At 39.5% G+C, this 24,024-nt stretch overlaps 1 protein-coding gene across 5 annotated transcripts in view; it reads right to left on the bottom strand.

Moving 5' to 3' along the window:
* RB195_010984 (uncharacterized protein) overlaps positions 1-10,484 on the bottom strand; it is a gene marked incomplete at both ends in the record, with an annotated part of 38,410 nt that extends 27,926 nt beyond the window's left edge. For 2 of the 5 annotated variants that reach the window (XM_064192213.1, XM_064192214.1), the window contains 4 exons: positions 5,742-5,921; positions 7,079-7,188; positions 7,676-7,785; positions 9,115-9,160. In XM_064192213.1, coding sequence (XP_064049794.1) covers positions 5,742-5,921; positions 7,079-7,188; positions 7,676-7,785; positions 9,115-9,160 — 446 coding nt within the window. Of the gene's footprint in view, positions 1-5,741; positions 6,080-6,918; positions 6,965-7,078; positions 7,189-7,675; positions 7,786-9,114; positions 9,161-10,405 lie in introns of those variants that run through there. The other 3 variants (XM_064192211.1, XM_064192212.1, XM_064192210.1) reach the window with 3 other exon arrangements.
* Positions 10,485-24,024: the final 13,540 nt, after the last annotated feature.

The raw sequence follows: 24,024 nt of genomic DNA on the forward strand, positions 1-24,024 counted from the left end.
GAAAGTGAAATTTTCAGCAAGACAAGCTAGTGCGGGAGTTTTATTGGGTACATAAAACGTCCGGTGGCTCTATACGACAGAAATCATAATACCCACGCAAACCAGTTATCTTAAAGGAATTTTTGCGGGCTTACAGACCGGATTCAGCCGGTTTTACTCAAGAAAAACCACTTTCACTCACAAATCTGCTGCGATTGAGCGGAGTTACCACCGTTTCGTTCAGATTTTCTGTCTGTTAGTAGTAATCTGGGGATTTTACGATATTTAATCGGAATCACATTCGACTATGAATGAAAATATGTTACAGATTTAGCTCGCTTCTCAAATAATTTAAAAAGGCGTTTTTGTCGAATACGTTAGTTTTAAGCTTTCGAGATGTCGACAGAAGTTGTCTAAAAGTAGCTGCTACTCAATACGGACGTATCTCTCATAGGGTTTTTCGACGATTACCGACAAAGGAATTTTGATGAGAAAAAAAGATCCCAAAAAAGCTACGATAGAAGATTTTTCAAATTATGTTCTGGATCACAGAAGAAGAAACTAATGCCTGTTGGAGCAATAGCAAATTTCTTCACCTTGCATTTGACCGCGACCTTGGCTGAGGACGAACCTCAATAGGCTTTAACCTGAGATTTAGCATCGTTGCACGTGGTGGATGTGAAAACCATCAATATTGTCGTTTTATGGAATAACAACTCATGAGTAGAAGCATCCTAGCGCACGGGAAACATCTTTGGACCTTCTTGAGCTTAGATACAAAGCACGACCACGTGTTTTCTGGAAGAAGGTCGTTTTTGTTTTCAGGCGGTGTGGGAATCTCCGCCCGAATCCAACCTGCAGCCTTGAACGGGATAGCCTAGAAATAAACAGTCTTAAATTAAAAGTTCATCTAATCGCATATAATAGTGTTCAATGTATGAGCGCTGATTCTAACATCTCAGCTATTTCATTTTCATTTAAGCTTCCATTCTAGGAAATGCTGCGTTGGCGAAAAGACAAAACATAATTACTGAATAATGTCCCGAGCGCGAACACTCATTGAAACTGTATTCGCATTCATGAACTATTCGTAATTTTCGATATAAATGGTTTTGCGGATACCCGTTAAAGTAGAGACTATCCTTAAGCAGGTATCCTTAAGCCAGAAGAAGTGCAAAACGGCGAAAGAAAAGTGCAAACAAAGTATGCTGGAAATGAGAAATGTGTATGGCGCATGAAGCACGAACACTCAGATAGTAACGAGTCGCAGCGTGACGAAGTCACGGGCGTGAATCGTTCCGAATTTATCCGTGATCTCTTAAGGGGAGCGTACTCTAAGAAAATGGCTTCTATGAGTACAATGTCTAACTCGTCAGGAGTGTTTTCCACTGAAATTGAGTTGTTCCATTCGAAACCAAGGATACCAGTGCTTCGAGTCCTACCCACACATCTTTTGTAAAGAAGTATGGAAGAATGCTCACACAAACTCATATGAAAGCCCTATTTTCGTATTAGGAGAGTGTGATTGTGAGGCGCTTTTCAACAACTACTTGTGATGTGAACAGGTCAGCGAAGACCACAAGTAACCACCCAAAGTTGACAACGCCTCTCCAACATAAATAAGTAATCCGGTAAATTAATGCGATGGATAAAAGAGGTAGAAGAGGACGGATGGCCTTGCAGGCTGTCCATACCGTCTTCTGTGTTCAGGAGCAAATTTCTCGACAAAACATTGGATTAACTGCAACCACATGCGGGTCATGCGTAGATACCAAAGAGTAATTCAGATGAGGGGCTTGAAAACTGCAATTTATTTCTAGATCCCATCAAAGGAGCTAATTACAAGCGACTTCACAGTTTTACGGTGGCCGCGCTGCGTCCAAAGAGCCACATCTCATCACAAGACTAGAGAATGAGGCATTGGCAATAAATGGAAGACAGGAGAGAACGAGAAAATAGGTCAGGTAGACGCGTAGCACTCCATATAATCCAAATTGACCAAAAAAAGTTGAATAGAATGAAACTTAAACACAGAGACTGTTTCGAAAAAAAAATGACAGGAAAACACCAAAACAATAAAAAGAGGAAAAAAGGGAAGCGGGTAAGGATTCAGTTCAACGCTATCTTTAAACCTACTTCTTTCGTAAAGAAATATGTGAAAGAAAAATATGAAAACAAGTAACATTAGTCGTGGCAAAGTTGTTTTTCCTAACCTTTTTTCGCAATAAAGATTTGGCAGACAGGCAGAAGTTTCGGTTTCTGCTTTTGAAATAGGAAAAAATTTAAATTAGAAGTGACGACACTGCATAGCAGAGTAAAATCTGACAAAAAGACGAAGGTACGCCTGCATGAGCGATCTTAGCCCGAAGAACATCCCGGCTTGGAAAACGTTCGATAGCGGGAAGCGAAGCTAATTAAGGCTTCGTGCATAATTTGCCCCTGCGCTGGTGAGCCTCATTTACTCGGGTAAATTGTATATGTCCGCATCGTATTCGAGTAAGGTTTTCTCTGAACTGACGGCGCTGTTGCGGAAAGTACGAGACATTAGGGAGAGTTATCTTAGAGTTATACCGTAATTACCGTGGACAATTTTTCCAGAGGAGAGACAGAGTTTCTTGTGATACACTAGCACCGTTGCCTAGTACCTAAACGAATAGTAGATAAAGTACTTATCCGCTTTGATAGTACCATAGAAAAGAAATTTCGCTTCGTTAAACCCATTCGCAGTTCACTACGAAATTTTTTAGATCCTTCAAAAATCGTATAGATAGATGCAACGGTGTCCTAATTTAAAATCGAGAACCATCAAAGATAATTTGACCATAAAAAAGGCAACTTCCGCCAGACATCCCTTATTTTGTTACTGATTGAGATATCATACTCAGACGTTTTTGGGTCTCAGGAAATCACCTGCAAGTTTATGATTGTTTGAGTAACAGTGGGTGATGAATACAACATTAAACAAAAAGCAATTTCCTATGCGTTTCATATGGTTGATTGTAGCGATGATTTTCGATGTGTTCTGCAGCAAATCCTCTTCCGATTACTGTAGAAAGGCTGCAGAAGCGCTGCAAAAACTGATGTTTTCATATTTCATCTGGGTGAGCTTTGCTCCTAATTCCTCCTTTCGAAACAATCCTAAAAATATCCCTTAATTAGAGGAAAAGAGTAGGTGCTTATATCGCAAAATTTTTGAGGAGCGAAGAAGAGGGAAATTGCGTAAAAGTGATGTACTGCACTAGTGCCCCTAACTTCATTAGTCCCATTGAGAATCAAGAAAAACATGTCATCGAAGATTGATGTGCTTCAAACAAAAAAAAAGAACTAGAAGCAATAGTTAAATCCGATTTTATAGTTGATTCGGAAGTCCTAATTAGAGAACAAATGTGATCAAGAGCTGTGTACTGAAGATGAAAAAAAAGACTAATTAGATCAGAGTATAGGGAGAATTTGAAGGAGAACTCATAATCGTGGGAGAGACTCCCGTCCTGAAGGATTTCGTCTGAATGGTTCCATTACTTGAGAATTGGCTAAGCTCTTTAGAAAGAGAAGAAAGAGAAGGAGGAGGAAAAACTATATATAATAGAAGCACGAGGAGAAACATTTGGAACAACCATGAAGGTGATTGCACGACGCAAGCCTGCATCAAGGGGGAATATGTATTGTTGGGAATAGAAAAAAAAAGAGCCGCAAAACAAAACAACACCGAGAATCTGAGTGGAAACATACATGAAAGCATTTGCTAACCAAGTGCTAAAGTGAAAGGATAGGAAAGAGAAAAGAAAATAAGGAATACGAGAAGAAGTTCTCATGAGAAATGAATGAGAAAGGAAAATTTATGGCGGATTGTCATTCTAACCTTGATTATTGATTTCACCTCATTATTTCTTTTATAGGAACGTAAAAAGAATTTTCAAACCATTAATGTAGGAGAATCGCTCATACTGATATGATAGCTTTAATTCCGGTCCGGTGAGTCCTTCTCGTACATTTCGCATTTGACGCAATATTTCTTTTTTGTCATTCTTAACCTTTAGCAAACTTTATATCTTCTTTTGTATTAAAAAAAAACTAGAAAAATTTGCTAACGACTGAAATTATAAGAAAGAAGAAGAAGAAGAAATGGAAGTTACAACTAGCTGCAATTTAAGTTACGATTTGAAGTTACAAATTCCAACGCGATAACTCATTAGTAAACAGAAACTCCTAAACCACGACCAATATCCAGTTAGGAAGAACGATCAATACAGTACTTTGCCCCACCACTTTTCACCCCAAACACAATTTTTTTGTATACTGCTGAGCGAAAACAAAAATTCTGGAAAGAAAACTTCCATCGTGTTCTCAAACAATCTGTAGTTTTCGGAAACCAAATCACGGCTCCGACCATCTACTAATTGATCTACTGTCTATGTTTAACCATGTCACGGTATCGAAAAAAATCCGACGAAAATGAAGCTCCGTTGCATAAATTTACTTAGTGGCCTCAACAACTAATTTTATCTTCATTGCTACACGTGATCGCTCCACGAATTCCGAATCAGACGGAGAAAACGCCTTAGATTTTGGATAGATCACGCTCTGTATTTGAAATATTTTCCTATCAATAAATTAATTCGTTTGATGCCGGAACGCGAAGAACTATTCACGGCGAAAAATTGAACAATGTTGTCGAAACTACTTGCCAGTCCTCCCCAACTATTGGAGATTTTGCTCAGCAGTCGAATCATCCAATTAATTCATGAGAAAGTTGGTGACACCTACCGTAACCAAACCAGTCGCTGCACTGTCTATTAAATTATTAATTTATTAATCACATGTTACGGTATCAGAACGAAACTATTTCGCTTAATCAAAAAGAAACGTCACCGAATACACGTTTTGGGGTTCTTGAACGAAAATGAACGGGAACGAAAAAACAGTGGTAAGTACAGGATTCAGAAGAAGACACAAATCCTCTATTTTGAGTAATCCTGAACCTGCTCTCTATGTACACGGATCTTGTTATAGTACTAGAGATGTTTTCCGTTGAGTAAGATCCGAAATCTGAACCCAAATAACACCTACGCCGACACCACCGGTTTGAAACAGTAAAATATTGAAAGGCCAAGGGATAAATACGCCCCTTAACCTAACCTAAGCCGATCGTTTTGTCCAACATCGTAAGCGACTTCAAAGTTTCGACAGAAATTGACTAAGACGCGATCACAAAACACAATACAAATACAGAATCCAGAAAAAAACACTAAACCCGTTTTTGAATGATGGAGTCCTTGAACGTGTGTTTTCTGCGCTGTCAGCGGTAATTTTACCGACCACAGTTTGTCGAATGTTTGGTAAAAAAAGATGATGAAGAAACTGCTTGCAAGCCTCATAGATTGTTACGGTAGTTCTATGTTGTTTAAAAAGATGAGGCATATCGATTAGATGGAACTGACGTGTGGAAAAATCTGCTTCTATTTTGAACCAGATAAGATATCAGTGACTGCAAACGGAACACGACGTCGCGTCATTCAAGGAAAAACATCGGAGAGTGATCACTTTGGAAAGAACTATAAAGCGACCCAAGAGACTAGGAAGTAACGGATTTCAATGTCATAGTTTCCCATAATTTTTCAGTATAAGGTAACAATAACTGAGGCACACAATGAGTGAATACTTCTTTTCCGTAGGTAGAACTAAATAGATTTGTAGCGAAATATCTAATTTTCTGAAAGAAAACGAGTAAAGCGTAGATGAAAAGTATAACTATTGTGACCAACCGATTTCGAGTATATTGAACGCTATCTGCGTAACTAGTGTCGTCCTCAATTTCCCACGGTGATTCTTCGTCTACGGTCAATAACCCTAATCGAGTCGGTCGTTCCACGACATCTTGAACGTCCTTCATCACTTCCACAATCTTCGGCATGGACGTTACAACTGCCGGAACTTCGGATGCCCTCGTCAGTAGAGGATGCGCTCGCCGATTATCAGGATTTGCATTGGCCTGCGAGCGTCCACAAGGGGATGTGGTGGGGGATCTTACATGCGTGTGAATTTGGGCAGGAGAGCTCGTACATGCTCGTGTAGCCGGAGTGTGAAGGAGTTGAGACGGCATCGCGAGTGGAATCGGCCAGACTGCCTTTTTGATGGAAGCCTGGTGAAGTGATAGGTAATCAGCGTAGCGTGTAGCAGCTAAGATTCGTTGATAAGCTGACGTATCGGAGAATTATAATGGCGTCATCCTTATGTGGTTTTTCATAACTCATTCGTTTCATTTCGCATAGCGCTTGCGGAAAGATAAGAGTGTAGAACAAGAAAATCATTTAAATTTTATGATTGTAGGCCAACTCTTGAGTTCCCAATAAGATGAAATTCGTTCCAATTTTTCGTAATGGCTGAAGAAGCACCGAGACCGCAGAGTGGTCTATGTGATGGGTCCCGCTGTGTCTTCGACGGATTTACAGTAGGCACCTGTACTGTGACAGCTCCATTTATCTCCCACTTTTACTGGAATTCAGTCGCTGACCGCACTCCAATGACACGCTTACAGTAACCCGCTGGCAGCTGAAAGTTTCGAAGAAATTATGGTGGGTCCTAATCTGTCTCCGATGGATTTACAGTAGTCGTCTATACGGTGAGACCTCCATTTAGCTCCCTCTTTGACCAGAATTTAGTCGTTGGCCGCCCCTCTGTGTTAAGCTTACTGCCAACTGCTGGCAGCTGAAAATCTCGTCGCTTCGAGTGCAAATACTAACTGCAGCATAAATTGAAACGGCCGTGTTGTTGAATCAACGATTTTCTTTGGCAACAGTTGGATATTCCCCTCCATCACTTCATCACCAGCACAAAAAAATGTAGGAAACAAAAAAAAAACGAAAAAATGTAGGAAACAAAAAGTTAAAAAAAAACTTGCGGTGAAAATATTAAATGATAGAAGCGATGCTGTTGCTTTGTTCAGACCCAGTCAAGTAAGTCACATAGTTGATTCTCACTTATTTTTCTTAAAAGATCATTCAAATTAAAAAAAAAACAGAAACAGATCAGAAACGCCATGAATATGAGCGCTAGGAGTACCAAGTCTAAGACGATGATGATCTGAAATCGTCAAACTGACCTTCCTAGAGGACTTCTTCGGTTGTAGTTGGAGACGCTGGCGTCCTGCCTCGCCAGCTGATTCCGCTCCTCGCGGGCATCATCTCCCATAGTAGTTTTGGCTTTCACATCCTGCAATTAGCCTAGAATAGATCAGAAGAAAGCGAACCTTAAACTTATGCAGATTATGTATGTAAATTTATGCAGATATATCGTAGAAGACACAAAAAGGAAATTAAACTCGAATAAATATAGCATTCTAAAGAAGCAGATGACTTTTAAGAAGTAATATGCTGAGAAAGAAGACTTTGACCTTCGTGTATTTACCTTTACATAATTAATTAGCCTCTTATATTCAGGAGACCCTCGTCTATTATATGACATAGTCGGCTATCTTCTGAATGCGTTTCTAATGAAATTGCTACAAAATTACAACAGCAGCAGAAAACAGCACAAACTTTGTTAAACAACATGTTGAGGCAACCCATCATCAAAGTTTGCGCTGTTAACACAAACAAACAAATAAATTAAACAAACAAATAAGTAAATAAGCGAACGTAACCACTTAAATAAATATATGTATACCATGGTTCAAATAACGATGAACGTGATCACTAACTTTAATCAGCGGTTTTCGAGTTATTTTCGGATCTGCAGGTGCCAGTTCTGCAACGTAGGTGGGGCGAGTTTCCAGCGAAACACCCAGATTTGTCGCCGTTGCTGATGTCTCTATGATAGGAACCACTTACAATGGCAATACAAAGAATAAAGTTACGTAATTAAAAGCGAAAATGATTTTGAGGGAATAAAAACTCAAGATGAGAAGGAATATGAGCACAGGTAACGTGAAAGCAATAGCATTACTGTAGAGAGAGAAGAGAAACTTGTCGATAGTCATATTTAAGCAACAGCCAAGATTGTTAACAAACTTTATTACGGCTAACGTTTCGGCGAGGATATGTCCTAGGGGGTGATGAGTTGTTCTGGATGAAGCATTTGAGAGGATATATTGCAAATGTTCTTACTTTCCAGGCTCTGACGAAGGCGACAACGCCGAAACGTTAGCCGTAATAAAGTTTGTTAACAATCTTGGGTGTTGCTTAAATTTGACTATCAACAAGTTACAATCTCTATGCCAAGATTCAAGGAAGGTCAAACTTTCGCACTTCTAGAAGAGAAACTCTTTAGAAACGAGAAAACACCAAGAAATCAGTACGAGGAAGCAAGTGGAATTGTCAAAAACACAGAAAAGGATAAGGTATAGAACGGCTGCGTTTTATTTGAAATTGCCGGATATCATTTAATGTCCGTCCTTTGTTCATCAACATCATAAAAATAACGAAAAAAACAGATTTTATTTTGCCCTTATTTCTTTTAATAAGTGAGTTTCCGCTCCGTAAAAAGAGTTTTACGCGTGCTTCTAAATTCCGTCACTTTTATTAGTGCTTTATGGGTTTGAAAGAAAAAGGAGAAGGCGTCTTGTGTGGCATCACTCTTTCTCTTCGTTGGTGTCAATTAAGATTTTGCCTGAGAATTTCATGGTGAAAAGATCTTCAAAACCTCAGGATGAGCCCCTTGCAAGCTGCCTAGTTACCTCCAAAATCACTCGTGCGATGTCATGATGATGTGGGTCCGTATCCAACGAATGTTATCCCGGTTGGATAAATGCGCTCCAGCGGAAAAACGTGAATTGGTTGGACATTAGTATCCCGTATCCAGGAAAAATGTGACTGCGAACAGGCTGCGGAAATGCGTTTTCTCTTGTTATATCACTGGGTCAGATCTCGCAGCTAATTTCCTTTGCACCGAATCCCAAAAATTTTCAGAAAAAAAGGAATTTTAGCGAAATAACCAAATAATACTGGATAGTATGATTAGAGAAGAAAGTCGCCGATAATTTCTTTTCCATCGTATTTATCCTCAAAAAAAAATGTTGCTAAACTGCTGTCGGCGTTGAATGCATTGAACCGGATGGGCACGATTGGAAACACTGGAAGAGAGGAAAAGTGCAGGCCACGCAGAGTAAGAGTGCGCATAGTGGTAGTCGCGCGCGTACACCCGGTTGAACAAGTGCGGGGCCGAGTGTATCCGCACTTCTCTCCATGCTGAATATTTCCACTTTTGTATGGTAAATTTCCAGAACATTTAAAGTGTCGAGAATGTTACAAAATAGACGGATGAATTGTCTGTTTATGATGTGAAGGATCTGAGTAGATCATCAGAGGTAGCTAACTGGAGGCGTGACGAAATGCGAACCGAATCGAAACAAAACAGAAATGTGTGCCGTAAATCGGTCGAAATTTCCGGTTTTAAGACGCTTTTCTCGGGCAAAAATTCAAAGTTAATTTGAAATCGAGCACCGCTTTAATCTAAAATAATTGAAAGTTCATGATATTGGAGTTGGAGCCAAGGTGCTGCGGGATATCGGCAATTGATCACTAACCAACAGCAGCAAGAAAGGGTATACAAATTGTCCAAGCAATATTCATGTCAAAAACTGAATAATAATGCTGAGAATGGAAATGGCTTCCTGTTGGGAGTTATGTATCGCTTATAGTTTGATTGGTAGCGTCCACAAATTTATTGTATGGGTCCCTTAGCGATTTCCCTCTTTAAAGGCATCACCTCACAAATCTCGGGTGGTGCGAGTTTCAGGTGGGTTATGCTTATACGGAGTCGTAGATTACGGAGAGGGGGGTGATTCCGTCCATTTCTTCCTAATTGCCGTAAAAAACGACCCGGAAGATACGGCTTCAGGCGTTCTGGCGCACTATTTTCCACAAGTAGTTCGACTGGAGCGCGCCAGCCTTGTGCACGCGCACGGCAATTAGGAAGAAATGGACGGAATCATCCCCCTCTCCATAATCCACGATTCCGTATAGGAACTCCCCACCTGAAATCTGCACCACCCCAGATTCGTAGGGTGATGCCTTTAAGTGTTGGAAGTACGTAATCATTATGTGCACTGTTGGATACAAATTTCTGTCTACCCTTCTCCTTTAAAGATAATGTATCACGAAATTGACGTAGATAGTGTGGAAACCTGGTCGAGAGTGCACAGCTTCGGATGTAGATCACGAGAATGTGCCTGACCCCGCTCAATTCCTCTTGAACGTCCGTTTTTACGACAATTAGAGAAAAATGAGCGAAGTAGCGCACGTTTCCGTAATCCACGACTCAAGATCTACGGATTTCCTTGACACTTCCTTACTGCGTCAATTTCCTGCCAGTGATGATGGGATGATGACCCAGAATGGTTTGCCATATCAAAAGTCAGCCGTAACTAAAATCTTCGCAAGAAAAGTGCGAAAGAAGAAAGATGTGAAATGTAATAAATGTTGTTGTGTACCTTGCTCGGAATCATCATCGGGAATTAATTGCATGGGTGCGAAATTTGAAGTGTTGCGGAACTTCCACAAATATGTCATCGCTTTGGATGAAACTACGACAAGGAACGCATGATGACGGCCCAACAGTTTCGCGGTTATCTAAGAGATCATCGAAACCGATCTAAAACACATGCACCCGTGAAGAAAATGGCTGACGTGCGTCCTTTTTCCGGAGTGGGAGATTTTTCAGAGAAGTTCCTTCCTAGGAATCTTGGAAATCCCATTTGTATATTTAGTTTGCCTAGCACGAGAGGATATTAAGGAAATGTTATTGAGAATATCCTGTCTATTAGGTTATTCTAAAATCATAATCTTTGGGAGAATGAAAATGATGGAAACTTCTTGAACTTTTTTGGAAGAATCGCTTCTTCAGTTACAGTACGATGAAATCATAATAAAGTGAAATGAAACCGTGAATTTAAGGAAGGAAAATTGAAATACCAAAAACTAAAGCAGAAACAGATAAAGAATTACTGATGATCAATAAAACGATAAAGAAATAATGAAATATCCATCTTTCAAACATAATATGATATGAGTTGTCGACCTAACAGAAGAAATCTATTAGAAGAGGTTTTTCTTGTTAAAAAAATTTCCCATCATTTGAGAGAAAAGTGGAAACGTTTATCGTTAGAAACAATTTTTTATTTAGCTCAAGAAAGCAGACAGACAGACAAGATAATTCGAGGAATTCTACTAATCTTCCAGAGAAAAAATCGTTTAGAGAAACCGTGAAGTCGAATTGAAAGATCTATTTTAACGTCAAATTTAAAAAAAAGATGTCACATGAAATCTCTCAGGGATAAACCAAATTACTGTTGATGTTGCAGTTCTTACAGGACATTAGTACTCCAAGTAAACAAAACTAACTAACCAACTGGATATTCCCAGATATATTTGTGTTTAGAACAATTTTGATTGTAGTTGTAACAAAATCAGTCACGAAAGACAAACAATAAAAGCACAGTGACGTCAAACGGGGCGGAATGACCAGCCGTGCATTATGATAACGATCTTTTGTAGACAAAATCAACGTTTCCACGGCTGCTCTAGAAGAAGCGTATGTAATGGAGGAGAAGACCTTCTGGAAGTGAAAAAAAACAGAAACTTTCGTTTTCAGAACTCTGACAGTGAATTTAGCTATAATTCCGATGCTAATATACTGATTCTGTCCCCTCCACGCCTCAAAAAACATCGAATCTTGCGCAAATAGAAGTATGTATGTACATTACTTGATTGTTTCAATACAGTTAGAGCAATAAGACGTGAGAAAAGTAAAGAAAGGAGAAAAGCGAAAGATTGGTGAGGAAAGGTAGATCGATAACTATCAATTTCAATAGGCGTATAAAGGTTCAACCCAAAAAAACATATATTTAATAGGGAAACATTGTGGAAAACCAGTCAATCGTCGAATGTTGTCGATTTCTGAGTGGGGGGAAGGACAAATCCTGTGCGAGGGAGCGAACTTGAACGAGTGATATCTCGCAGTATTTGTCAATTTCCGGTCCTTTAATGTTTATTTGGGGGTCGCATGTTTAGGAAAAATATGAAGATCGAGTTGCTAAAAACTTAAAAGAAGCTTCTTTTGAGAATATCATAAAGTATCAGTCTCAAATAAAGTATAAAAGTGTCTGGGTTTTAAATATAGATTTTCTGTTTAGGTTTAGTCGTCCTGTATGATTTAAAGGTACTGGAAACTTTTTCTCTTCCTCTTCTCTTGCTCTTTCTTTATTTGTCGACTTTATGAAACCTTTGCATTGTTACGCTAAAATTTGCTGACATCGACAAATGTTGTGAGCTTCACTAGTGACTTGATTCCTTCTACATTTCATAGTTTATGTCCTAGGTCGTTACGTCCCTTTCCACACAAGATCAATCAGAGTCTCAAATTCTATGGTCTCAGGCTCCCTATTTTATTTCTCGTGTGTGATGACTAGCAAACAGAAAGGGCGAACTAGAGATCCCACCTGGAATAAAGTGAAGATGTAGCTAAACAAAATAATCTAGGAAAGAACTGGATCAAAAGTATTTTCTGGAAACGAGAAAATTGACCACGAGTTTTTCCTTTAGAAATCGGTACCGTAATGAGCAGTTGGTTTTGCGTGGGCGCACATCCACGCGAAGCAAAGAATGCACGAACCTCATCGGAAAGTTGTCAATTTGCGTAGATGTGTACATACGGGGTGTTTTATTTTTCGCGGAAAGCTACGACTCAAACAAAGGGCGACAATCGTTGATACGATGAATCATCGGGTGAACCGGTCCTTAGCTTTACCACCCGTCCAGAGAGACACACCATATAAAATTCCCCGCATACTCGCCCCCGCACCCTCACGGATACAAACTCCTTATCGCTCACGCGTGTGCAATCATTTAAGCACACATTTTTGCAAGCTGATATGTGCTGCTGCAACTATTCGCACCTGTGCTTGCATAAACAACTCGTTCCGGTCAGACGACTGAAGTTGGAGAAATTTGAGGGAAAGTTCAAATTTTAGAAGGTATTGGAGGCGACAGAGCGGATTAGCAGCGAATGCAAATGTTTGTCAAGAACATGTAATTAATGTTAAAGGCTAAAAGTGAGCGTAACAGGACCGCAGCGATCCTACCTAATAATATTATCCTGCGAACATTCAACTCACTTGCTCACTGACTCGCTTTGTTCGGAGTGGGATTCCCGCAATTCAGGGTTGGTCACAGTTGCTGAAGTAGCGCTGAGGCTAAAAAACCCGATACCAAGGTTCAGTACGATCGTCTCATGATTTACACAACGAGCTTTTTATGAGCAGATTCCACTCACTATCGCTCTTTATGATGAAAAGGTGTACGGTACCTGAAAGGGTAAAGTTTACGAGGCAGCGATCAGGGATACCAAACCAGACAGTCACCGTTCTGTAGCTATTGTACTGTTCTGCAGGGACAGTACAACAGAACGGTACAATAGAAGGCTTACTGTTGTACTGTTCTGCAGGGCAACTTCTCCAAGTCTTCTGACCTTATTGTTTTACTTCTCTCACTTAAACTACTAAGAAGATGAACGTAAAATGAAACTGCTTTCCGTAACAAAGAAAATAAAAGAACTAAAGTTATAAGTGATAAAGGAATAATAATAACAACCAGTAAAAGAACTAATAAAAGATGTCAAATTTCGCAAGGAACACCAACGGCGACGCATTTATTCCCAAAAGTGCTTATAGATTTTGATATTTTGCTATCCATCACTTAAGGTTCTGTTCATCTACACGATGCCCATGGAAGCGTGTGCGCTGAAGAAGGAAAATAGAAATGGAGAAGAGGAGAGTGGATGCAGAACTAGTGCAGATGTTGGTAGGCTGAAATATTCATTTATAAGTTGACGCAGGAGGGAAAGGAAGGATGCGTTTTCGTAGAGGAAGATTTGCGCTGTACAGTAGTCAGATTATCGTCCTTAGAGGTCTCCTAATTTTTTTTTGAAAGTTCTTTGAGGAGAAGCTGGAAATTTCAGCTAATTCCCAAGGTTCTTCTCAACCTATTTTTGAGAGTAAGTGAAAGAAATGTGAAGGAGGTGAAACAATATACTAGCTGGATAATCCTCCCACTAACAAATTTCAGATTGATCGAGTTATATTGAGCTATAAGCTGAGTTGTTGGACTTCCTTCGAAGTTACACACTTTTTGGCTCCCAGCCAGAAAATGGAATTTTCGCATTTTCGCTTGTTGCGTAACTACGCCAGTACGATAAGAAAATCCGCCATTTTCTTTTGATAAAGCATCTTCTGATAGCAAGGAGAACCCTGATTGCAACTTTTTATCTCTTTAGATGTCTTGGTTCTCTCGAAAGCTAGCCGGGGAAATGTTAAAAAATGCAGAAAAATCTACCTTTTTATATCTATAAACTATATCGGAAAAAAAGAAAAATGAGAAAAAAACTAAAGAGGAGAACACACCAAATTTCGCGCAAATATAAAACAAATTTGTCTCTGCAACTCGGAATTAACACATTATGAGGTTTACTGTAAGGTTCGTTATTCAGCAACCCTGCAGCCTACTTTCCACTAATTTTACTCCTATTTCCAATTCTGCATGACCCCTTTTCGCATACTAATTACGTCTAAATTCCTTTTCTGAGCGGTTATACGAAAAGTAATCATTACTGAATGAAAGATATGTGTACTCATTTAACTCTTTTACGCTGAATGCGAAAACCCATTTTCGTCAAGGATTGATACGCGAACGTTTTAATAGAAGTGCTGCACAGGCGCACTGCACCAAAAGATCACTGGATTAGTATTAGGTCAGCTTTTGACTTATCTCTTTGAGCTGAAGCTAGACGTGACCATGTCCGTCATGTCCTTGAATCTTGGCATGTTGAACAACAACACTTCTGTTCTCCATGTTTATTAAACAATTGACTTTTACGCTCTAGTATGACTCCATCTGACAGCGACTCTTATTTCCTCCTTTCTCTTCTTCTCTCATCTCTCTCCTCTTCCCATCAGCCATCCCTATACAATCTCCCCTTGCTCTCATTCCCCTCTCACAACCCTTGATGGGAAAATTCTCACAAACGCTTGGCAGTGGTTCTCAGATTCCTCTCCTCTATTGTAGATAAGACTCACTTTTGCGCAACCCGTAAGAGGTAGCTGCTCAGATCGGGCAGCGCATATACTTTTAGCAACACATCCAGTGAAACTTTCCTTGAATAGGATACGAGGATCAAAATTAAACGCCACTTGATGCTTGCTACCTATCAGTGGTGAAGTTTCCAAGGAAAATCCCAAAAAAAGAGTGTCCCTTTTTCTTTCCTTACCATGTAGCTTTAAAACGCTTGGATAGAGTTCAAACGAGGTTAAAAAGCAGAAAAACGTACTGAGCCAACGGAAAAGAAACAGCGATAGAGCGATTCGAGAAGACAATTGAAGCACGTCAAACAGGCTGGCACTGCGTCTGTCAAATTCCGAAAAATACATTCCAGTTGCAGAGTCAAATCTGTCTCACAATAAAAAATAATCCTCGTCGACCTTGCACAATATTACTGCTTAGCGAGTAGGTACCAACGAGGCCAAAGAGCGCTAATCCCTGTCGGCTGTTATCGCTTACCTACCGAACGAAATTTTACACAGACCTTCTGGTTTAACATTGATTTAGTGAAAGAAGCCATAGAAGTTCAGTGGGCGCTGGTTTTTTCTTCGATGGAGAAGGAAAGACGCCAAAAAGTAGTCATTAGTGCTCAAGAGTACGTCATAAAATCAAACTACGATGTTAAAAATCAAGAAACGAACTAGAGTTGAGTGTGCGGGACATTATTATAGATAGAGCAGATTAGAGTTAGGTTGCGTTAAAATCCTTAACTGATTCCTAAAAAAAAAAAACGATTTTTTCTCACACTGATAATGAACCCTCAACAAAGTATGAGGCTACACAAAAACAGACATGCGCTGGTATTGGAAAATGAATGCTGTTCCGACAGGAATGTATAGCACAGCATGTACATTTATATCGCATGTGTAACGTTTTTGAAAACTTCCAGAAATATTCTGTGAAATTATATTGTTCCAAAGAGAAAAAAATTAGAAAATGAAACAAAAAAAAGTAACTTTGCAGTTTACGCGTTGAGTCCCATTGTTCAACAAACCAGCTCTTAAAATATCCTATGTACTAGGGTTAATTTTTCGATCAATTCAAGCAAAGAAAACTAGACTGCCGTAAATAGAGAAACCACACGGATCAGAAGAAGGTGGTGATATTCTAATGATTTAGAAAGAGATACTAGTGCAGAATTAATCAATTAATTTTTACGTACTGTAGCTAAAAATGCGTGGTAAAAGAAAATTCGTTTTCATTGGAATTCACCTTGTAGTGGAGTGGAGCCTGACGACTGAGACGAAAATGTTGGTTTTAAAAAGCGCAAATATAAAAGAGATAGGAAAAGGCAACATAACTAGCAGGCACATGGACGAGAAGATCAAGATCAAAAACATCTACTCTAGTTTCTAGAGCCATCGCACAGACATCCACCGCCGCAACCCAACGTTGCTACGAAGCGACCAAACGCAAAAGCTACAACCAGAATCAGAAAACTACAACCAGAATTTGTAAAGCTACAGCAGACTTCTTCCATCATACAAAACCAAGAATTTATGAGATTATCTCTTTACGATCACTGGAACCTAGCTGAGGTCCTAGTGGAGAATAGTAGAGGATTTAATTATTTACACAACAGGTGTGAGTTCTGATCAACATTTATAGCCTTCTAACACTGTTTCTATCAATTAACTGGATTCTCTGGAACAAAACGTGCATGTAATGTAAGAAATAACGTTACAACAGTTACAGTTAAAGTTACAGCATTTTAGGCTATAGGCCTAATCAAAGGTGTCGTCCCTAATAGCAGCGAAATGTACAGCTTAGCGAGATAACCACAACGTTTGTTGTGTGAAAACTTTGATAAAAAAATACCTTCACCCGCCTTCCTACGGTCAAGTCAAGCACCGATAAAAGTTTAATTTTCTTTTAAAATTTCAACAGGCTGGGCAAGTTGATTAGAGGTACGTTAGACTGGAGTTTCAAGTCGGTGAAAAATAATCGATGTAAACAAAACTGGGGCTTCGTCTTTGATTTCAAAAGTTCTGGATTATAGGTACTAAACTTTGAACCAATCTTGATTGATATATGTTCTTCTACTTTTTTCACTCTTTAGTCAGTCTTTATTTTCGATAAAAATTGAATGCACTAGGAGAACGAGAAAACAACAATTTTGGGCAATTTTTCTCTACAAGCTCAGCCATACACCAACAGATGCGACTTGTATAGCAGGGCATTCGACGAAAGAAGTGCTTTCCTGAAAAGATCGCTTTTTGGGTTCAACGATTTCACTCAAGCGATGAGACATAACAAAAAACGAAGCCCTTCCTGGGTTGACTGTGAAGATTGGTGCAAGGAAACGTGACAAAAACATATTGAGAGTACGCGCGGTACCTTCAGGTAGATCATTAAACACTTTTTGCGCATTGCATCATTCAAAAATGTGAAGAAGATGGAGCAGCGGAGCCTCAGCGGAGCGACTCGTAGAAGTGACGGCCTCTAACTGCTGATTTCGACCAAAACCGTCAAAAAAATGAGCTACGGCTACGAAATTCTCAGTCACCCACCTTCCTCACCACATCATTGTCTTACGAATTTCCACTTTTTCAAGCTTCCGAGCCATTTTCTAGAAGATGACCAATTCAAGGATCAAAGCAATGCCGAAAACGCTTTTCAGCAGTTTATCGACTCGAGAACGATGAATTTCTAAAGGAATTAAAAAGGAAGCTGAAGGAATTCGAAACATTGTTGAGCTCGGACAGCAGTGTATTGGTGTTGACGATTTTTGACTGAATACATCCATTTGTTATAGACTTTTGATTTTGGAGTTGGGGTTTGAGCCTTCGAATTTCGATTATTTCCCTATCTGCCAAGCAGTACCGGAAATTTTAATTTAAAATTAAAAATAATCTCTATTGTGCTACTTTTGTTTGCTGCGATTTCAGAAAAATTAATTCCACATGGCAAATTCATTTGCATATCTGATAATGGATTGGGCGAGAATGTTCTAAGAAATAATTACACGCATTTTGTCGTTCTAATGAGGAGATCCTGCACGATGTCCAGCAGCATCAGGTGCAACTACATTGGCGTAGGTAAGTACGTAGAATTAAGCAGCAAAAGTAAACTCGCAATTCTCTAAAATTCCGGTTTTGTAATGGACTGATTGGGCTTGCTTATTGTAGGTCGTGGAAGCAATGAATTGGTTGGTAAAGTTAAAGATATCTTCGAGGAATTCTCCGAAGATAATTACGCAAAAAATATCGTTGTGACGGTGTTGGTTGAGTCTCCCCAGTCCTGGTAAAGCTCAAACATCGGGTAGAAGTGGAAACAAAAATTTAAAAAAAGCAGTAAACCAACAACAGCAGTTAATTCAGCCCACTGCAAAAACAATTGCTTCATAGAACTGCTACATTGACTTATTCAGTGTTAGCGCAGGGCTTGAGGACGACATACCACGCAATTATGGGTTTTGGGATCCTCTCACAGATGGGTAGTTTGCAAGTGCGAATGTAGCGCAGTCGGTAGGAGGTGCCGCTGTGACCCCAGACTTGTCTGGGAGGACAACAACACTGACAACACTTGGCACAGATCCGATCTCGCTCCGACAAATCGTTGTAGAGCCCAGAAACGCGTTCGTAAACCTGATTCTGGGTTAAAGTGAACGAGTTGGCGCATCCAAGGTGGAGGGCTTAGCGAAAGACACTTTATCCCTTTGTGAATGCAATTATGCACAATTCCTCCTAAGTGTGAACCGACACGGGTCGGTAAAGGCATTTGTTGTACGGAATCGCACTACTAAGCAACCAACAACGTACCATTGACGTGTCTGCGAATGCAGACATACGCGCCATGTCGGTCAGGGACATCGTCCGCAGCTCATGGATTGAACGCTCGCTCGTGCGACACGTACTCCCGCCTCAATAGTACGACGCCATTTCTAACGCAGTTTTCTTGGATAATTAGGGGGAGTTGGGAGCGATCGCGCTTGTAACCATGAACTACATCCCTGACCCTCTCTATTTTTTGAGAGGTGCCAGAACTCTTAATTTCGTGATGTGCTTACTTTCAACTCGAAAATCGCAAACACTTGCGGACCGACTGCCTCGCTCCCCGCCATGAGCAGCACATCACTTCATCCATCGGGGAACCCGCGTACCGAATACGTGCGCTTTGTCATCTTGAACTAACCTGATTGAACTACACCCGACATGGCTTTTCCCAGTCAGTGATGTGAGATGGGTTTGTCACGGCGATAAATTTTGCTGCAGGCTGCCGTCGGCCCGTGAGTGCAGCGTATTCGCGCGTGAACATGACCCTACTGAATAGGAGCCCACAGCTGATGCATCTTCATCAACTGCCTCTATCTTGATCGAAATTGGGAAAGAAAAAGTAAGTTGAAGGAAAACAACGAAAACAAGTACCGCAGCACAAATACACACAAATTGGGACTTACCTATGCCGTACTTATCCTCACGAAACTATGAGGAATCGAAAAAGGGCGATGACAGCAATAAATATGTTCACCGGATCCGCTATCTGAAGTTGTATCCTTAGGAAAACTTCAACCCTATTTAATTTGCATAAACGGCAGTTGGTAGTGGTATGAAAAGTCGCAAAAGTGTTACAAGAAAAAGTTTTGCGTGAAAAATGAAGTGTTTTGCCAATGCTTTTTATGATATTCGATAGAGAATTATGTGCTCTTCAAAATGTCGCGTTTGGGTTTTTATGCTGATATTCCTTCTGTTCTTTCCAGGGCATTTCGAAATGGAACGTCAAAGTCGACAAAAAGGAGCATTTTCTAAACCTCCTGTTTTTTAGAGGAAGCGCCAAACCCAAAGAGGCAGCTCGAGAGTTTTGTGAAGTGAATTTTGCGAAGACAAATAAGCGATTTCTCCTAGGACAACTCAAAATTAGTTTGGATGGACGATTTCTTCGAGTGGTAGTCAGGTGACTCCTACAGTCCAGGCATTGAACAGCTTGATGAACGTTGGGAAAAAGTTGTAGACAACAACGGCAAAAATCGTGCTTGCAGTAACACAAAAACAAAACAGGTCTTTAGGCGTACATGAAAAGATTGAATTCGTTGAATAATAATATGCGACTTACGCACATTCGCATACAAAAAAACAATATGCATTAGGATTCCGACGAAAAGTGCATGCGTGGGAGCGGAATGCTTCCAAGTGGCAAAAATCTAACAACAAAAACGATACGATGGGATATAGTCGAGAACCTCATATTTGTTTCATCCTGAGTGCAAAACTCTGCGTATTATGGTTAATTATTGTTAAGTGGTTGTTTTTGAGCGGCATATCAGAGATTCGAGTGAGGTGACCAATTTTGGCTCATGGGATTTTCCTCATTGTTAACGGCACCTATTCAGATAAAAGTCTTGAACGAACATCGTTTATAGTTTTACCTCATCACTGCACATAGGTTTTGTTCTGATTTATAGTGAGAAAAAATCCTTAAACAGTTTGTTCGGCTTCGCCATATTTTCTGGAAAGTCCATGCTTCCATTTAGTCGTAATGACATACGTCTAAACGTATTTAGTTATTTAGTCGTATAAAGGATAAAGGATAAAATATCTGGCGTTCATCAATCCGCTTGGGATGCGCTACCGTGTTCACTTTAAAGGCATCACCCCGCGAATCTGAGGTGGTGCATATTTCAGGTGGAGATTCTTATAAGGGATAGTAGATTATGGATAGGAGGGGATTCCGTCCATTTCTTCCTAATTGCCGTAAAATAAGGCCCGGAAGATGCGGCGTCGCACAAGGCTGGCGCGCTCCAGTCGAACTCCTTGTAGAAAATAGTGCGCAAGAATGCCTGAAGACGTATCTTCCGGGACGTTTTTTAAGGCAATTAGGAAGAAATGGACGGAATCACACTCCTCTCCATAATCTAATATCCTTTATAAGAATACTCCACGTGAAATCCGTACCACCTCGTGGAGTGATGCTTTTAATCCAGAACCGTCTCAGGTTCGCGAATGCATCTCTAGTCTATACAATCACTTATGAGGGCCGGCCAATGTATCAAATCAGTGTTTTTATCCTACCAAACAAGTCTGGTCCAACTCCGGAAGGATAAAACGCTTAGTTGGCGCTAGAGCGGCATTGCAACATCGATCGATCTGGCAGACACAGCGGAAGCTCTTACCGATTGTGCTATACCAAAAATAGTGCTGCAAACCTTATAATGGGGCAAACAGTGCAGCGAGTGTTTTTATCCTAACGATTTCGATGCTGACTCACGTAGAGAGTATCATGAAAACAACTCAGTCCACACGAGTCTATCAGAAAACCGTCACCCTGGTCTGAAAAAACGGAAGAATTATGGTATCCCGTTTCGCTTTGCCGTTAAAAATTGGCAAGGTTTTTCCAGTACCAGATCCGGAACGAATAGAAGTGTATAACGTGTTGTTCCAACAATAGTTTGCGTACTTTACGCTCTCTCTTCAGTATTTAGTAATTTACTTAACGATTTCAATTTATTTAGTATAATTTTTCCTTTTTTGAAACTAGTACATCAAATTAAGATGTTTGAACAGATGCTAGTGACGGAATCTTTTCAAATAAAAAAAGAACTCAGAAGAAATAAATACTTTTAAAGGATATTTGACTTGTAAAGCACGAACATATACTACCTCTCGGGGAAATCGAGACTTCCTTTTCGCAGGAAAGGTTTACTCACTTTCTAGTTTTTACTTTAACAAAAAATTGAAAACATTCTCATATATTCATATATTCCGAATATTCATGGAACAAGTTGAAAGTTGATCCCAACAAAGAATTGCTTAGTTATGCTGTGTTAGTTAAGAAATCAAGCATTAAAAAATCATTTTCTAGACGCAATGTTTTTCACAGGAAGAAAACATAGGACGGAAATAATTAACATCCGACATGTCGAAAAATCAAGAAAAAAATTCTCTAGACGGAAAGCTGAGAAGACGTGGAAGATCGACACAGAATAATAACTTCTTCATGAATCTTCAATTATGTATTTCATCCGGGTTCCGACATTTGGAAACATGTGCTCATCTTTAGAATGGTTTGTTTTGCTTTTTGAAAGTAACATTTGTGACCTCCAGAAAAAGAAATTAAAAAAAAGACAAAGTCTCAATCCACTTGGAATGAGCCAACGCGTTTTACTGCTATTCATAATCGTCGAGGTTTTTCGGAACTATACATATAATGACATGCGGGGGCCAGTCGATCTATCAAATTAGTGTTTTTATCCCCCAGACAAGTCTGCTATCGATTCATCGACTCTGGAAGAATGAAACAGTTTGTTAGCACTAGGGCGGTTTCGAACCATCGGTCGTGCGGCTACAGAGGAAATCTTACCGACTGCGCTACAGTAGCCCTACAGAAGGAGTAAAAATGCCCAAAAGAAAAAAGAGAAAAGAACAGGAAAAGAAAGTAGAAGGATGTCCCCGCTTGTGAGAGCTACCCGTTGATTCTTAGAGGAAACTAATTAGAGCTCAATTCTCTTTTTTCTTAGCTCAGAATGGAACTAAAATTAATCGTTCGATTTTCGCTACGGTAATAATGCGGTTCGTAGGGGTCGTTTAATCAGGTTGAAGGCCGAGTAATTGGTTTTCTCGCCCACAGCAATCAGTTTGTGAAACGAAGTCCTCAGAAATCAAGGATACATTAATTTAACATAGTATCCGTATATTAACCATTTACAGTTTCCGAATATTTCGACGAGACCTCTATGGAACAAAAACAGAAGTAGAGAACGACAATCTAAAGTTTCATTTACAAATAATGTGTTGAGAAGACACGGAGTAAAGGTGAATGGAGCTACAGCCGCTTCATATCCACGATGATCAAAAAAACCAAAATGATTGCTGGGCGGCTAGGCGCTGCGACGAAATTATACGTAAATTACGTTGTAATCCACTGGTGCAGAAAATCAGAAGGGAGTTCCCTGCTGGAGCGACAAAGTGGCTCCCAAAGAAAATCCCTTCTTTCAATTCAACGTTGGTTTGTTTGTTTGAAAACGACATGAGCGCTAAGAGAATAACTTTCTATTACTAATACACCTTACTTTTTAAAAGAAATTTCCATGCAACTTTCAGGTTAAATCTCTTAAAAGCCCATATTAGACAATCTTAAAAGGATATTGTAAATCACCACTTTTAGAATAGCAGAGACAACTAAATACGAACTAAATACGAATATGGAATACTTTTCTCGTATTTTTCGGATCAGAACGAAGAGAAAATCCTTGCTATCGTGAGCAATACTGTCCCCAGTAGTAGGCGTTGACACAACTGATCTTTAGTTCATAGAAAGAATGCATCAGGTATGTGAATTTTTCAGGATGACCCTCTCTGTTACTACACACTTTCTACTCGAAGCCGAGTCTAACCATTGCTCGTCCACACGAGCGGTAATCCTCCAAAAATGTCCTCGTTAAAGGTCAGTCACTAGCTAAACTTCACTTTAACCGATTACTTTAGTGTTCGGAGCTATTGGGGAATAATTGGTTAATGATTGCTACAGTGTGGTTTTGATAGGTAATGCTTGCATCTAATAATTTTTTTTTCAGAAATATAGTAGATGTAATATATATATATATATATATATATATATATAAAGGATAAAATATAATATATAAAATAAATTGGATCAGGAAAGTCCATTCCGAAAACACGATGTTAAATGTTTTCAAACATCTCTAATGTAAATAATATATTATTATAAATGTATGTAATGTTGAAATAAATGTTTATTCATTTTTCACATATTTATTTGCATAATTACCACCCATAAAGGTGAGACAGGAAGTCTGAAATGCAAGAATTGTATGGTAAAGTTTAGCATGAAAGGAATTTATTTCTTTATTATGCTATGTAGTATGGTTACTTACTAAAGAAAGATTATTATGAAAGGAGCAAACAAGGGTAGAAGCATAAGAGCACTTCTATTTCTTTTTCAAGAACGATTCAGAGATAAAAATGTCGTATTAGAATGATATTTAAAGAACGATAATAAAGAG

The sequence above is a fragment of the Necator americanus genome, chromosome III (genome assembly GCF_031761385.1).
Source record: "Necator americanus strain Aroian chromosome III, whole genome shotgun sequence".
Taxonomy (NCBI): Eukaryota; Metazoa; Nematoda; class Chromadorea; order Rhabditida; family Ancylostomatidae; genus Necator; species Necator americanus.